Source organism: Symphalangus syndactylus, chromosome 2 (assembly GCF_028878055.3).
Source record: "Symphalangus syndactylus isolate Jambi chromosome 2, NHGRI_mSymSyn1-v2.1_pri, whole genome shotgun sequence".
In the NCBI taxonomy this organism is placed as follows: Eukaryota; Metazoa; Chordata; class Mammalia; order Primates; family Hylobatidae; genus Symphalangus; species Symphalangus syndactylus.
In genome coordinates this window covers 136,351,225-136,366,607 of record NC_072424.2, presented here as the reverse complement: position 1 = coordinate 136,366,607, position 15,383 = coordinate 136,351,225, and the positions used below count along the sequence as shown (strand labels likewise).

The 15,383-nt window shown below is 45.0% G+C and overlaps 1 protein-coding gene across 8 annotated transcripts in view; it reads right to left on the bottom strand.

Moving 5' to 3' along the window:
• TULP4 (TUB like protein 4) overlaps nt 1-15,383 on the bottom strand; it is a 287,410-nt gene that overhangs the window by 11,395 nt on the left and 260,632 nt on the right. For all 8 annotated transcript variants that reach the window (XM_063632632.1, XM_055268119.2, XM_055268155.2 and 5 more), the window contains 4 exons: nt 11,006-11,150; nt 7,041-7,185; nt 5,936-6,029; nt 1,884-2,027 (listed from right to left, as the gene is read on the bottom strand). In XM_063632632.1, coding sequence (XP_063488702.1) covers nt 1,884-2,027; nt 5,936-6,029; nt 7,041-7,185; nt 11,006-11,150 — 528 coding nt within the window. The remainder of the gene's footprint in view (nt 1-1,883; nt 2,028-5,935; nt 6,030-7,040; nt 7,186-11,005; nt 11,151-15,383) is intronic.

The following is a 15,383-nucleotide window of genomic DNA, read 5'->3' as shown; positions in this document are numbered from 1 at the left end:
AGCGTGCATGCGTTTGAACAGCGATCTACAGACAGGTGCTCAGAGCCACTGTCTGCACCGCCCTGTTTAAAGTGCCCACTGAGCACTCTGCAATTGGCTCCTCTAGGCCCACTGTGCTACCCTGTGGCTTTTCCCTTAGAGAAAACTGCCACTGATCCAGAAATCTGAGGCATGGTGTAAGTACTGTGTGACAGCTAGTCCATGATTAGGAAATGTGACACTGGCTGACTTTTCATCAAAAGAACTACAGAATCAAGCCAGCTAGTTTTATCAAAAGCTAAGGTGACCCTTCCTTGGGGTCTCCTAGTAAGACATAACTCTCCCTGGGCCGCACAAATTTGGGTCTGTCTCAGGTTTCCTATGATTCCTGTTCAGATCCCTCTCGGAGAAGCTCTCTCGTCTGTATGAAACACTGATGGCAGGCATCTTCCCTTTTAAGGAAGAAGAGCCTCTTCGCTGAGTCACCATCATTAAATGTAATCCCTGAGACAATATGTTCCCTCCTCACATTGGGAACCACAGACAATAAGGACAACTGCAGCAACAGCTGAACCTTGGAGAGGGCTGTATTCCTCGCATTTTGGGAGAACAGGGAAAGCGTTAAGGGGAAAGTTTAAAAGATACTTCTAATTCCAAGATTCTGAAGTAGAAGGGGATGCACTAGAAAGCTCAGGTATGGGAGGCTTCACCAAACTACAGGTATTTATGTGGTTGTAAGCTTGGCCTATTAGGACCACATAAGCCTAGGAGATTTGCTCACCCATGCAGGAGAGGTCACCATCAGAGAAGCAAGATGGCTATTGTTGGAAAGTGCAGTAGAAATCTTTTTTTTTTTTTTTTTTTTTTTTTTCAGTTAAAAAGACTGGGCTGAGAGAAGGTAAACAACTCTCTCAAGTTCAGAGCCCAGCTGAGGAGGAGGGCCCAAGGTGGAATGGGTGGCCCTCTATGTCCACTGCGAGAACCAGTCCCTCTGGTCACAGACATCCAGATACTGGAGAAGTCATGGTCCATGTCTGGGTTCCTCTAGCTCAGAAACCAGAGACTTCCAGAGCCCGCTTAGTTGGAAGTAGAGGAGTCTGTGTATCTATAAAATCTCAGGTGGCCTTTTACTTAGAAAAGCAAGTTATTTTCAAGTACCCTCTAGTGAAATAGTTACACACAACTAACTGGCCAGACTAATTGGAAGTCATTGTAATCTATTAATCAAAATAGGATCCTTTAAGAATCCCCCCACCAGGAAACACATTAACTTAAGATGCTATGGATATTGATATTTACCATTTGAAAACTGGAATTTAAAAATCGTATACCAGATTTTATCTTGAACTCAGGCCAGGCCCCTGTGCACTAAGACATGCGGCTGCGGCGGAAGAGAGGTAGTTCCAGGTAAAGGCTTTTGTGTCCTGGACACAGGGCAGATTTGAGAAACTGGGCTCTGTGCGCACCACGGGAATGCTGGAATGAGACACTATCTCAGCAGGGATTGAAAGGATGAAGGCTGGCCTAGATCAATGAGATTGGGTCTCAGTTTTTATTTTATTTAGTCCCAATCAGTCCCGCAAACTTATCTGAATCCAGACACATGACTAAGAGGATAGCTGTGAGGATAAAGCCAGATGTTAGAACCGTGCCCCGCAAACACAAGGCGCTGCTGCCACTGTAACCATCTGTGCTCCAGCAGCTCCCCTCCTGCCAACACTGGTGCCAACCCATGACTTTTTCCCTGGGACATGCCATCACATCTACCAAACTTACTGAGGCAGGGATACCTTTTCCAAACCCAGGCAGCAGACTGAAATCCTCAACAACTTGCCACTCTGTCCCCCTTGCATGATCCACTGACAGAGGGACCGTGACAAACACGTTGATGTATGTGAACATACCTGGTAAATCATCTTCATCTTCACTGAAAACATTTGGGTTGAAGACAGGTAAATTAATATAGTCCATGGAAATTTTCCGAACTTCTGGGAGATAAATGGTCATCTGCCGCGGCTGAAGATGCAGGAGGCTGGTTTTATAGATTACTGGTGGGGAAAAAGAAGGGCACAGTTAACAGAGACACACCAGAGCAGAGCCAAAGCATCAAGAGAGTCACAGGAAGAAGAGCGTGCTGCAGTTTCCCTGCCATCAGAAGACAGATCTGTGTAGGCAGGGCCCAGAGGCCGAGAGGAGCTCTTCATTTCTCCCTAGTACTCAATGCGACCATACTAGCCACAGTTCTGGATTCAGTAACAGCAGATTCCTGGTCTCGCTTGGCCTCCTTGCCAATGATTTGTCTACAGAACTACAAATTTCAAATGTTAAAAACATTTTAGACACAAATAATTTCTTTTGGACTAAGCTAGGGTATAAAAACATATTTTTTGAAAACCTCATTTGCAATCAGAAGGATGATTGAATGGAAATAGTTGTGACAACCAGAGTGCCAAACAAGGGAAGCTTGGGCAACCAAAGAACTGTGTGAAAGCAATGTTGAGATGGGGGTGGCATGGTTTCATATAGGAATAAAACATAGCTTTCATTTCGGCTGGAACCTTGGTTTACTGGCTTTCAATTTTAATCTAACCATCAGGATAGAGATTTATAGGGAATTTCCACACAGTTGTTTTTTTTAAAACCTCAAGATTTAATTTGATTAACAGGGACATTTAGGAGAAGGCCTAGATTGCAACTAAAATATTTAGAGGAGACAAAATAAGTTTAAATATAATGAATCTGAATTTAAGTTTCACAGTAGTTAAAGTCGGGGTGAAACTGCCCTGTGAACTTGCTTTTGTGTTTAATAGTCTCTCCTGTGAGACAGGTAACACAAAGCTTCTTTATTCTAGCTCCATGGTGGTCACCTTAACACTTAGCGGCTGACCTGCAGCATGACTGCGGCACAGCAGGCCTCCTTTGTCGAAGCATCTTTGCAGGGCTGGCCCATGGACTGGTATGGGCTACGGTAACTTCTCCTGCCCAACAGTAGGAAAGGCCCTAGGCATGTGTTTCTCTCTCTTGCCCACAAAGGAAAGAGAATATGAATTTTGGTTTAAAAATTCTGTGTGGTTCCATATGACTTAAGAATGAATGCATTAAAGTGCTATTCTTTGTTGTTCACATTGACAAAGCAATTTAAAAAAAAAATTCTAGGAGGGATTAGAAAAATACCATTAGTTGGCCGGGCGCGGTGGCTCACGCTTGTAATCCCAGCACTTTGGGAGGCCGAGGCGGGCGGATCACGAGGTCAGGAGATCGAGACCACGGTGAAACCCCGTCGCTACTAAAAATACAAAAAATTAGCCGGGCGTGGTGGCGGGAGCCTGTAGTCCCAGCTACTCGGAGAGGCTGAGGCAGGAGAATGGCATGAACCCGGGAGGCGGAGCTTGCAGTGAGCTGAGATCACGCCACTGCACTCCAGCCTGGGCGACAGAGCAAGACTCAGTCTCAAAAAAAAAAAAAAAAAAAGAAAAATACCATCAGTTACCTACAGGAAAGAAAACTAAGTGGCTGATGGTGAGAATGACACAGATTTTTACTACAGACCCCTCTGAATCCTTTGAATTTTGTAAAATCTACTGTTTATTGTTAAAATGCCAAAAATTCAAAATAAAAAAATTTCACGGGCCAGATCATTCTAATTAAAGAAAACAAATTATCCAACCTGGGGAACAGCACTCACTTTTTAAGTTCACTAGAGTGCCATATACTGTCTTTGAAAAGATTATTTAATGGGGTACCACATATAACATGCCTTCTAGTATCCAATAGTTAATTTCTGTTCTCTAGTATTAATAGAATCAAGTGGAAAATTCTTTTAGCTTGACAAAGTAGCTCTATGGATCAAAATGCCAGTTTTAAAAAGGTCAAGATGGGCATGGTAGCTCACACCTATAATTCCAGCACTTTGAGAGGCCAAGATGGGGGTATGGCTTGAAGCCAGGAGTTTAAGACCCGCCCGGACATAATAGTGAAGTCCTATCTCAACCAAAAATTTAAAAAAATTAGCTGGGCATGGTGGCATGTGCCTTGTCTATAGTCCTAGCTAGTACAGGCTGAGGGGGGGAGAATCACTTGAGCACAGGAGCTTGAGGCTGCAACGAGCTGTGGTGGCGCCACTGCACTCTAGCATGGGTGATCAGAGCCAGGCCCTATCTCCCTGCACCCCCCAAAAAAGGCCAGCATTTGTCTCAAAGGCTCTCACATGCTCTCTCATTTTAAGATCTTTACTGGCTTATTTGTGGACCTTCTCAACATCCAAGAATGAAAAGACCCATTAAGTAAATTCTCACTTCCATTCCCTTTTTCAATATTTACCATAGGCAGATGGCTAAGTTCTCAGCTTACTGATGTGGGAATAATCATGATAGCCAAACAGTAGTTACTAAAAATCAACCTTATCTAATCAATAGGGCACTAACGAGTAACTGAACAACAAGCATTTGTGGTCATCAGAGTGTTTCCAGGTTGCTGAAAATATTGTGAGAGATTTATTTGCATTATGTACAGGGATGGTCCATTGTGATTCCCTAAGTCAGTTTTATGTTTAAATTTTATGCCTCTTTTTATTTGAGCTCAGAAACTTCAAAATGAAAAACTCAAATGCAGTGCTATTTAAAAAATCTCTGAAATGCCTCATAGCAATAGGTCTTTCTAACATCTAATCTGTAAGAATAATTTATTTTAAAGGATCTGTGTATGAGTTTGTTGCATTTTCCAATGTTTGTTAAAATTTCAAGCATAGAAAAGTTAAATGAATTTCATAGTGAATAATCATATACCCACCTTCTAGATTTTACCATTCCCATTTTACTGCTCCTGCTTTCTCTCATATTTTCCCATCCCTCCATTTCCTGTGCCTGTCTGTATCATCCACTTTCAGAACTCAGACACTGTTATTTTAAGAGTACTCATAGCTAAAAATTCTTTTTTCTTTCTTTTTTTTTTTTTTTTTTTTTTGAGACAGAGTCTCACTCTCACTCTGTCGCCCAGGCTGGAGTGTGGTGGTATGATCTCGGCTCACTGCAACCTCCGCCTTCCAGGTTCAAGCCATTCTCCTGCCTCAGCCTCCCGAGTAGCTGGCATTACAGGCACCTGCCACCATGCCCGGCTAATTTGTGTATTTTTAGTACAGACGGGGTTTCACCATGTTGGCCAGGCTGGTCTTGAACTCCTGACCTCGTGATCTGCCCGCCTCGGCCTCCCAAAGTGCTGGGATTACAAGTGTGAGCCACCGCGCCCGGCCAGCTAACTTCTTATAGTCTCTAATGCTTTCTTATCCACTTTCTTCAGGAGTTTACCAAAAATCCGCCCACCGCAAAAGGCCCAGAAGTCAAAGTTTCGAGAAATCTATGAGAGCTGTGATACAAATTTTGGCTATTCCTATCATTTTTATATTTCTATTGTTTTTATAAGTCAGGGCTTACAGTAAAAAATGAAAATCCCGCTGGCGACCAGGCATGGTGGCTCATGCCTGTCATCCCAGCACTTTGGAAGGTTGAGGTGGGCAAACTGCTTGAGCTCAGGAGTTTGAGACCAGCATGGACAACGTGGCGAAACCCTGTTTCTACAAAAAATACAAAAATTAGCCGGGCATGGTGGCGCGAACCTGTAGTCCCAGCTACTTTGGGGGCTGAGGCAGGAGGATCACTTGAGCCCAGGTCAAGGCTGCAGTGAGCTGTGATCGTGTCACTATACTCCAGCCTGGGCAAGACACTATCTCAAAAAAAAAGTTAAAAGATTAAAAAAAAATGCCACTGGCAAAAAGCCAATGTGAGTGAGAATTCTAATTTCTGTGAAATCACTGTGGCAAAGTTAAGGTTTAGAGGTAAAATACATGCTAATCTTTTGCTGTCTTAAAAGCTCATCTTCTAGTTTGAGCCACTAAAGGTGGAAACTGGACGTTTTAGTTTGTTCCAACTGGGACAATGAGAGAACAGGACATGATTTTTACCTGCACCGAGGTTGGTTGGCAGGAAAGCAGCCAAGCCCACAATCTTAAATTTGGTTCCCCAGATATTAGACGTGACCTGAGCAAGATAGTTGTGCTGCGGTGGGAAGAAAAAAAGAAGAATCACAATCTATTTCTGTATTTTCAACCGGTCACTTAGTAAGAACGTTAATATTTATTACTTAACAAGCCACAAGTGTGCACTGCAAGAAATACCCATTCCCTACCTCATCTACCATTTGCAAGATCAGAAGCTAACGAGGGCAGCCAGGCAGGCAGCAGTGAGTGGGGGCGCATCGAGCTGGGGGAAAGGTGGGGGTGTGTCCCAGTATGTCCACAGGTGTGTGATTTAAAGAGGCGTAGAAAGGGATCTAACTCTGAATCCATTTTTGTCTTTGATATTTCTCCTGAAAACATCGGTTGCATTGGTACCACTATGTCCTGAAACTACCCATCATTTGTTTTCTCATTCAATTAAATTTTTAAAAATTTAAGAAATTATTATGCAAATAAAGATGGACAAAATACAGCCCCTTAAGGAGCTTAAACCTGATGGAGGAGATAAAGCTTGTAATGATCTGTATATAAATAAGTCACTGAGCAATGTCATAAGGTAGTTCTACACCAGGTGTGTCGGCCCCTCCTGGCTAAGCCAGGGTAGGAGGCCGTCACAGCAGAGGTGGTGGTGGAGTTCCATCTGGAAGCATGGGGCAGAAACAAGGAGGAGGAGGTGGGGTGGTGACAATCTAGGCAGGGCAAGGCATGGGGCAGGTGAGAACCAGATGTGGCTGCAGCACCTGGAGGGTAAGGGGGCACTGAGGGGCCAGGAGGGAAAGGCAGGCAGGGCTGGGCGGTGGGAGCTGTGTTGGGAAGTGGGAGGCTCTCTCCTACTGTCACTGCAAGATTAGAACTGGCTGAGGGGCACAGGTGGAGAAGCCAGAGCTCCATCTGAGGGCGACTCCTGAGGTAGCAGGTGGTGTGCAGGATGTGGAGCAGAGCTCAGGGACCCACGGTGGCAGTGAGCAGGGCAGGCAGTGGGTAGGAAGGGGCCCTCTGGGCATAGCCCCCAGGAGGAGGGGAGCAAGGCAGGGTAACTGCGGGCTCCTACCTGAGTGATGTCTTCAAAAGGAAACTCTCTCCGAGTCAGGCTGGGCGAGCCCACAGAGGGCTTGCGCAGGGGCAACCGCGGGGACCGGGAGAGCTCCTGAGCAGCCCGGGGCAGCTTGGGGGACTTGCGGGCCTCAATGCTGATCCTGGGGAGACAAGGCCAGGAGGGGTCAGGCACCCGTGGCGGGAACAGTGAGCATGGCCCTGACTCCAGCACTCCTTTCTTTTTCTGGACAGCCAGCCTGGGTGTTGGGCTCTCTCCCTGCAGCCAGTGCCCGAATTTAACAAAGCTCTCCCCTTGCTTTTGCTTTATGAATATGAGGAAAGAATGACAACTTTACGTTGAATAATATACATTTTAAAATATATTGAGAAACTGGGTGTGGTGGCACACACCTGCAGTCCCAGCTGCTTGGGAGGCTCAGGCAGGTGGATCGCTTGAGCCCAGGAGTTCAAGGCTGCAATGAGCTACGATTACCCAACTCCACTTGAGCCTGGGCGACAGAGCAAGACCCCATCTCAAAATATACTGAGTATACACTGAAATGAGATCCAGTGATCCATTTGTAAGGAACTCAAAGAATTAACTGTCTTTCACTCTCTGCTGCCTTGGAGCAAGCGTGGAAATGGCCTTCTGCCAGGGGCCTGCACAATCGGTCCTGGGAAAATGGCAGGTGGGACAAGTCATTTCTTACCCTAAGGCCAGTGATTCTTATAATTTCTTCTGCAACAGTGTGAATTTCAACAAATTTATCTAGCATTTCACCATCTGCAATATTTAAATCAAATTAGCAAAGTTTTTTGGCTGCCTTTTGATCCCATGTTGTATCTCTGCTCCTCAGTCCCTTTATTTATAACATGGAGACACAGTGTTTAATCACAGTCTACCCCAAAGACAGTGTGATTAAAATGAGTATGGTAAGGTTTAAAATAGTCTATGAAAAAATGCATTAAGTCTCATGTATACTGGTTTTGAGCTTGATGAGAAACTCTGGGCTCCTGAGGAATGGGAGGATGGCAGATTGAGCTCCCTAAAGCTATGATCTGGGACAATTACCCTGGCTGCTGTGTGGAGGGTCCAAATGGGGAAAGGACAGCAGGAGGAGGTCCAACCACAGGAAGATGGCAACCTGAAGAGGACGTTTAAAGGTGAAGGATTTAGCTACATGCATTAAATGTCCTCTCTGCTTACATAATGGGAAAAAAGCACTTTGGAAATATAGGAAAGTTCATAATGTTACATGCAATTTTAACAAGCTCTGGAACAAAGATGAAAAAAGACATCAATCAGATTGCTAGAGTAACTGGATATCTGCATATTTAAAAAATGAGCATTTACCTCTAATTCATACCAAACACAAAAATTAATCCATAAGCATGAAAGCTAAAACTAGAAAGCTGCTGGAAGAGAACTGAAGAAGGGCTTCATGACCTTAGGTAACCAAACACATCCTGAACAGGACACAGAAAGCACTAACCACAAAAGAAGAATGCCACATGCTGGACTACATGGCCATACAGATATCTGACAAAGGATTCAAATCTAGAAGAAACAAAGAACTCTTGGCTGGGTGCAGTGGCTCACACCTGTAATCCCAGCACTTAGGGAGGCCAACGCGGGCAGAGCACAAGGTCAGGAGTTTGAGACCACTCTGGCCAATATGGTGAAACCCCGTCTCTACTAAAAAATACAAAAATTAGCTGGGCGTGGTGGCGCTTGCCTGTAGTCCCAGCTACTCAGGAGGCTGAAGCAGGAGAGTCACTTGAACCCAGGAGGTGGAGGCTGCAGTGAGCCGAGATCATGCCACTGCACTCCAGCCTCGGCGACAGAGCAAGACTCCATCTCGAAAAAACAAACAAAAAAAAGAATGAGACATTCAGATGCCCCTGTAGTGATTGCTCTAAAGGGAGGGGAGGGTACACAGAAGCTTGGGCCAGGCGAGGTGGCTCACACCTGTAATCCCAGCACTTTGGGAGGCTGAGGTGGGCGGATCATGAGGTCAGGAGATTGAGACCATCCTGGCTAACATGGTGAAACCTTGTCTCTACCAGAAATACAAAAAATTAGCTGGTCATGGTGGCACAAGCCTGTAGTCCCAGCTACTCGGGAGACTGAGGCAGGAGACTGCCAGGGGCCTGCACAATCAGTCCTGGGAAAATGGCAGGTGGGACAAGTCATTTGAACCCAGGAGGCGGAGGTTGCAGTGAGCCGAGATCGCGCCACTGCACGCCAGCCTGGGCAACAGAGCGAGACTCCTTCTCAAAAAAAAAAAAAAAAGAAAAAAAAGAACTCTTACAACTCAACAAAACAACCCAATAATAAATTGGGCAGAAGTCTTGAACAGACACTTCACAAAAGAAGAAGATAGCCAAGTGGCCAAGAAACATGTAAACGAAGCAGCATCCATCACTGGAGATATCAGAATTAAACTGAAATGAGATGCCACTACACCTATCAGAACAAGGTAGAATTATTTCTAAAAAATGACAACAGAGCTGCTGCTGAGGATGGAAGAAACTGGGACTGTCTTGGAAATTGCTGGTGAGGATTTACGTGGGTGCGTAATTTACCCTGGAATACTGCTCAGCAGTTTCTAATAAACTTTAACATGTATCTAACCCATGACCATGCAACTCCTTTCCTAAGTTTATACCCAAGAGAAATGAGCGCACATGTCCACAAAAAGACTTGTATAAGAATGTTTATCATGGATTTGTTCATAATAGCCTCAAACTGGAAACTACCAAATATCCACTGATTGGTAAACAGAGTCAACTAATTGTAGTATAATCATTACAGTGGAATACCACAGAGCAATAAAGAAAAACAAACTACTGATACATGCAACATGACTCTCAAAATCATTACACTGAGCATAAAAAAAAAGAGCAAGATACAAAGAGAACATATTGTTTGACTCTATTTATATGAAGTCCAAGAACAAGCAAAGCTGATGATGGAAGTCAGAAGAGTGATTACTTCTAGGGAGTGGGTAGCAAATGAAGGGAGCACAGGCGGACTTTCCGGGATGATGACATGTCTTTTATCTTGAACTTGGGGGAAGACACTGGGATAGCCCTTGTACAACGAGCTAGGTGTTTACAATTTGGACAGATGTGTATCTGTATGTAACTTATACCTTAGTTTTTCATGGCATCAGAAAAAAAAAATCACAGAATTAAAACCAGAAATCTTAGTGAAGAAAAAGGTTCTACAGTGGATGCAATGTGTTGATGTTTCCCAATTACAGCATTACAGGCATTTATTATTTATTTATTTATTTGTTTACTTATTTATTTGAGATGCAGTCTTGCTCTATTGCCGGGCTGAAGTGCAGTGGCGCAATCTCGGCTCTGCAACCTCCGCTTCCCGGGTTCAAGTGATTCTCCTGCCTCAGCTTCTTGAGTAGCTGGGACTACAGGCACCTGCCATCACGCCTGGCTAATTTTTGTATTTTTAGTAGAGACGGGGTTTCACCATGTTGACCAGTATGGTCTCGATCTCTTGACCTCGTGATCCACCCGCCTTGGCCTCCCAAAGTGCTAGGATTACAGGCATGAGCCACTGTGCCCGGCTCCGGCATTATAGGCATCTTATCTGGCATTCTCTTCAACATGTTACATCCACAGGAGAACCTTTTTCTTCCTTTTCTCAAACTATAAGAAAAAACATATAAGCCTGGGAACTGTGGCCACCCCTCTGCCACCCACCATCATTGCTAACCCCTAGAGAAGTTCTGAGGGTGTAGCAAACTTCTACTGGGTATCTTTGTCTATCCCGAAGGAAAACAAAACAAAACAAAACAAATAGAAGTTGTAATTCTTCCAGCTGGAATCTTCTGGAAGGAAAGGCAGAGAGGTTGCTCTTTGACTCTTCTGGTCAGTTTCAATGGGATTCTGTTGCAGGCACAAACACACATATTCAGAGGTATAAGAAAGGACGATCGCCCCAAAGACTGAGATTACCTTGGGAGTTTGGGTGATTTGCTAGCTCTGGAGATTTTGGGAGATTTCTTGGCAGCCCAGTCATCACTCAGCTCAATGTCACTGGAGTCTGAGCAGTTGCAGCTGTCGATCACAGTAGAAATCAAGCTGTTCCCATAGATTTCATCTGGTAAAACACCAACCAGCAGATTTCAAGGGAAGTTATATCAATTAGCCCCTATCAATGATCATTACTATAAACTAAAAGACAGACGGACTCCACAGGCCATCATTTTAGACCTAGAGATTGAACCCGAAAGAAGCTTAGCATTTTCTCTTTTACATTTTCTAAGCAGAAGTAGGCAATTACTTCTACTGTCAAAATGGGCATGGTATTTTAATGTTTCTAGGAATGTACAAAAATAGACACCGTTTGCCAAAAGCTGAAACCAAAATGGCTGTGCTGTTGTCTCACAACACACAGGTGCCCACCTGGGTTCATGTGGACTTCCAGGCAGCCACAGAATCAGGGCTGAGTGAGGGGCTTGTGGACTCACTGATTCCCCAGAGAACCTGCTTCTGACCTGAGAAGGCCCTTGCGGTTGCCAGGCCTGCTTGAACTAGAGTCCTGACAGAGTCAGGTCCGCTCCACTTAGGTCTGGAATGCCAGAAAGTCTCCTGGAATTGCCACAGGTCTTGTGGTGGGGGCCTGGCTCTCCCACCTGGTAAAGCTGCTTGCCTGCGTGGAGCAAAGGCTAGGAGACCTGTGTGGTGGGAACTCCCAGGATGGCTCTGGGTTCTTCTGTGGGTACTCCGCATGGGGCCTTCAGGCAGACGGTGAGATGATGTGCAGAGTGGGGTGATGGCAAAACTGTGGCGCAAAGTTCCTCTTCGTTGGAATTCCTCTCTCTTGCTGCCTATCCCCACCTGTGCTATCACATCCCCTCACCACCCAAATCCCCCACACACCCACCTCCACTGCCCCAGGTCTGTCCTCAATGTGAGGACTCCATTCTTCCAGATTACTTTGTTTTTCTGATGAAAATCTCATTGCCTCAAGGCTCCAAGTGCCTTGCCAGGTAATAAAAAAGCTCAATCGAATCACAATGAAATAATTCATAATGTGAGTGATTTTACCAACCAAAAGGGCTGTTTATATTTTAAAGGATGAGTTTCTTAATCCAAACCAATCTAGAAGTTTCTGAGCATTTGGAGGTGGCATCTGTGAACAGAGGCCCCTCTGAGGCAGAAAAGCTTGGCAAGCTCCCTGGAAAGGAGGCTGGCCCCAGGTTGTGTCACCCACATCACCCCCTTTTTAAAGCACTCACTGAATCAGGAGGCTCGACGCCCGGACCCAGCGAAAGCCACAGTGAAGCCACAGTGGTGTTTGTGTTTAAGCAAATAAAAAGGCTTAATGCACAAGCCCTGAGCAGTGTTTTATATGACTTAATTTAGGAATCACTGGATCAAAGGAATCTCAGCTATGACTCAAGCATGCACGCAAGCCTACAGAATGTGCCTGTGTGTGTGATTCAACTTGAGGAAACCCAGTAAGACACTGCCCACTCAGCTCCTGACTCACTCATCAATGCCAGGAACCCTCAAATACCATGTCCCAGACCATTTCCTCTATCCTTTCACTCGAAACTACTATTTTCTTTTTTATAGAGATGGGGTCTCGCTATGTTGCCCAGGCTTGTCTTAAACTCCCAGACTCAAGTGATCCTCCTGCCTCAGGCTCCCAAAGTGCTGGGATTAGAAGAGCTGAGCAACTGCATCTGGCCATAACTACTATTTTATTGTCTGTCTCCCCAACAACTCCACAAGGGAAGGAAAGTCATCTTTCCTGCCTCCTGCTTTAACCCCAGAGACTAGAACAATACCTGAGACTTGATAAATACTTTCTGAAAGAATAAATGACGATTTAAGGGGTGGCATGAGACAAAGAAAATGGCTTTCTGAAAATACGCCCTGAGCCCTGCTTGTTCAGTGTTATAATTCCACACGTGCAGGCACTGCCGCTCTGACGTCTGTCATCAGCACAACTAGAAATTCAGTGCATGACATAAGCTCCACATTTGCAGAGGCTGAGGTGGTGGCTGGGTCTACTTCATACTTCTAGAGATTCTGTGTCATCAATTTATCATGGGTGTTCTGGAAAAACATCTAAGTTGCAGAAAAATGTAAGCTGGGATTGGTCTTTGAGAACCTAAGGCTTAACTACAATGTCTGGGGCTTTACATCTCAATTCTGTCAGTTTTCAAGAATCTGCTAATTTCTTCTGGGTTGAAGGCTTTGTGGGATTTTTTGGGAGATGGAGTCTCGCTCTGTCGCCTAGGCTGGAGTGCAATGCAGTGACATTATCTCGGTTCACTGCAACCTCCACCTCATGGATTCAAGCAATTCTCCTGCCTCAGCCTCCTGAGTAGCTGGGACTACAGATGCATGCTGCCACGGCTGGCTAATTTTTTGTATTTATTTACTTATTTTTTGAGACGGAGTCTTGCCCTGTCACCCAGACTAGAGTGCAGTGGTATAATCTCGGCTCACTGCAGCCTCCATCTCCTGGGTTCAAGTGATTCTCCTGCCTCAGCCTCCTGAGTAGCTGGGACTATAGGCACCTGCCACCCCACCCGGCTAATTTTTGCATTTTTATTAGAGATGAGGTTTTACCATGTTGGCCAGGCTGGTCTTGAACTCCTGACCTCAGGTGATCTGCTTACCTTGGCCTCCCAAAGTGTTGGGATTATAGGCATGAGCCACTGCACCTGGCCATTTTTTTGTATTTTAGTAGAGATGGGGTTTCACTGTGTTGCCCAGGCTGGTCTTGAACTACTGAGCTCAGGCAATCCTCCCACCTTGGCCTCCCAAAGTGCTGGGATTACAGGGGTGAGCCACTGTGCCCAGCTTCCTGAATTAGATATATTTTTAAAATAAAATCTTTAAAAACGGTTTTAATGGCTTTTAAATATACACTCTAAATCTGCTCAGGCTACCGTAACAAAATACCATAGACTTGGGTGGCTCCAATAATAGAAATTGTTTCCTCATACTCTGGAGGCTGAAAGTCCAAGACTGGGGTGCCAGAATGGTTAGACTGTGGGGAACACTGTCTTCCTGGCTTGCAGGTGGCCTCTCCTCAGTGTATGTGCATGAAGAAAAAGCTCTTTCCTTGCCTTTTTTTTTTTTTTTTTTTTTTTGAGATGAGTCTCGCTCTGTCACACCCAGGCTGGAGTGCAGTGGCGCAATCTTGGCTCACTGCAAGCTCCGCCTCCCGGGTTCACGCCATTCTCCTGCCTCAGCCTCCCGAGTAGCTGGGACTACAGGCGCCCGCCACCTCGCCCGGCTAATTTTTTGTATTTTTAGTAGAGACGGGGTTTCACCTTGTTAGACAGGATGGTCTCGATCTCCTGACCTTGTGATTTGGCTTCCCAAAGCACTGGGATCACAGGCGTTAGTCCTTGTCTTCTTATAAGGCCAACCGTCCTATCAGATTAGGACCTCACTCTTAAGATCTCATTTAATTTTAACTCCCCCCTATAAGTCCTGTCTCCAAATACAGTCACATTGGGAGTTAGGACTTCCCAATATGAATTTTGGGGGTGACGTGGGGGCACAATTCAGTCCACAGGATTCTACTCCTGGCCAATCTCAGATTCATGTTCTTCTCCCACGCAAAACATATTCATTCTATTCCCCAAACCCCCAAAGTCTTAACTTATTCCAATATCAACTCTAAAGTCCAGAATCTCATTTAAATTGTCACCTAAATCCAGTATGGATGGGACCTGAGGTACAATTCATCCTGAAGCAAAACTGCTCTCCAGCTGTAAACCTGTGAAACCAGAGAAGTTATGTACTTCCAAAATACAATTGTGGGACAGGCATAGAATAGACATTCCCATTCCAAAAAGGAGACAATGGAAGTACGAAAGTGGTGACAGATTCCAAGCAAATCCAAAATCTCGCAAAGAAAATTCCATTGAATTTTGAGGCTTGAGTGGAGTCTTCTTTCGTTTGATATCCTGTCCTCCAGGCCTACTGGGGTGTCAGCATCACCCTCATAACTCTGGCAGGGATCCTGCCCCCATGGCTCTGCCCGCAAGGCTCTGTGCAAAGGCCATTTGGCCTGCTGAAACTGAGGAGGTGGACCTAATGATCTCTGAATTACTTTCAGGGTTATTTTTCTTTCTTCTTGAAGAATAGTGCATGTTAGTGGTCAAACAGCTCCATCATCCCAGCTGGTCAAAGCTAAGAAGTCCAACAGCCTTTCTCCTTCCTTTCATCCTGTTTCCATCCACTACAGTTCAAACTGGAAGTGTCTCTGCTCATATAATTTCATAAGCACTTTATCAAATGAGAGTCCAGCCATAACTTTGGTATTTTCTTCAAAATGTATTTAATACCTATTTTTTTTGCA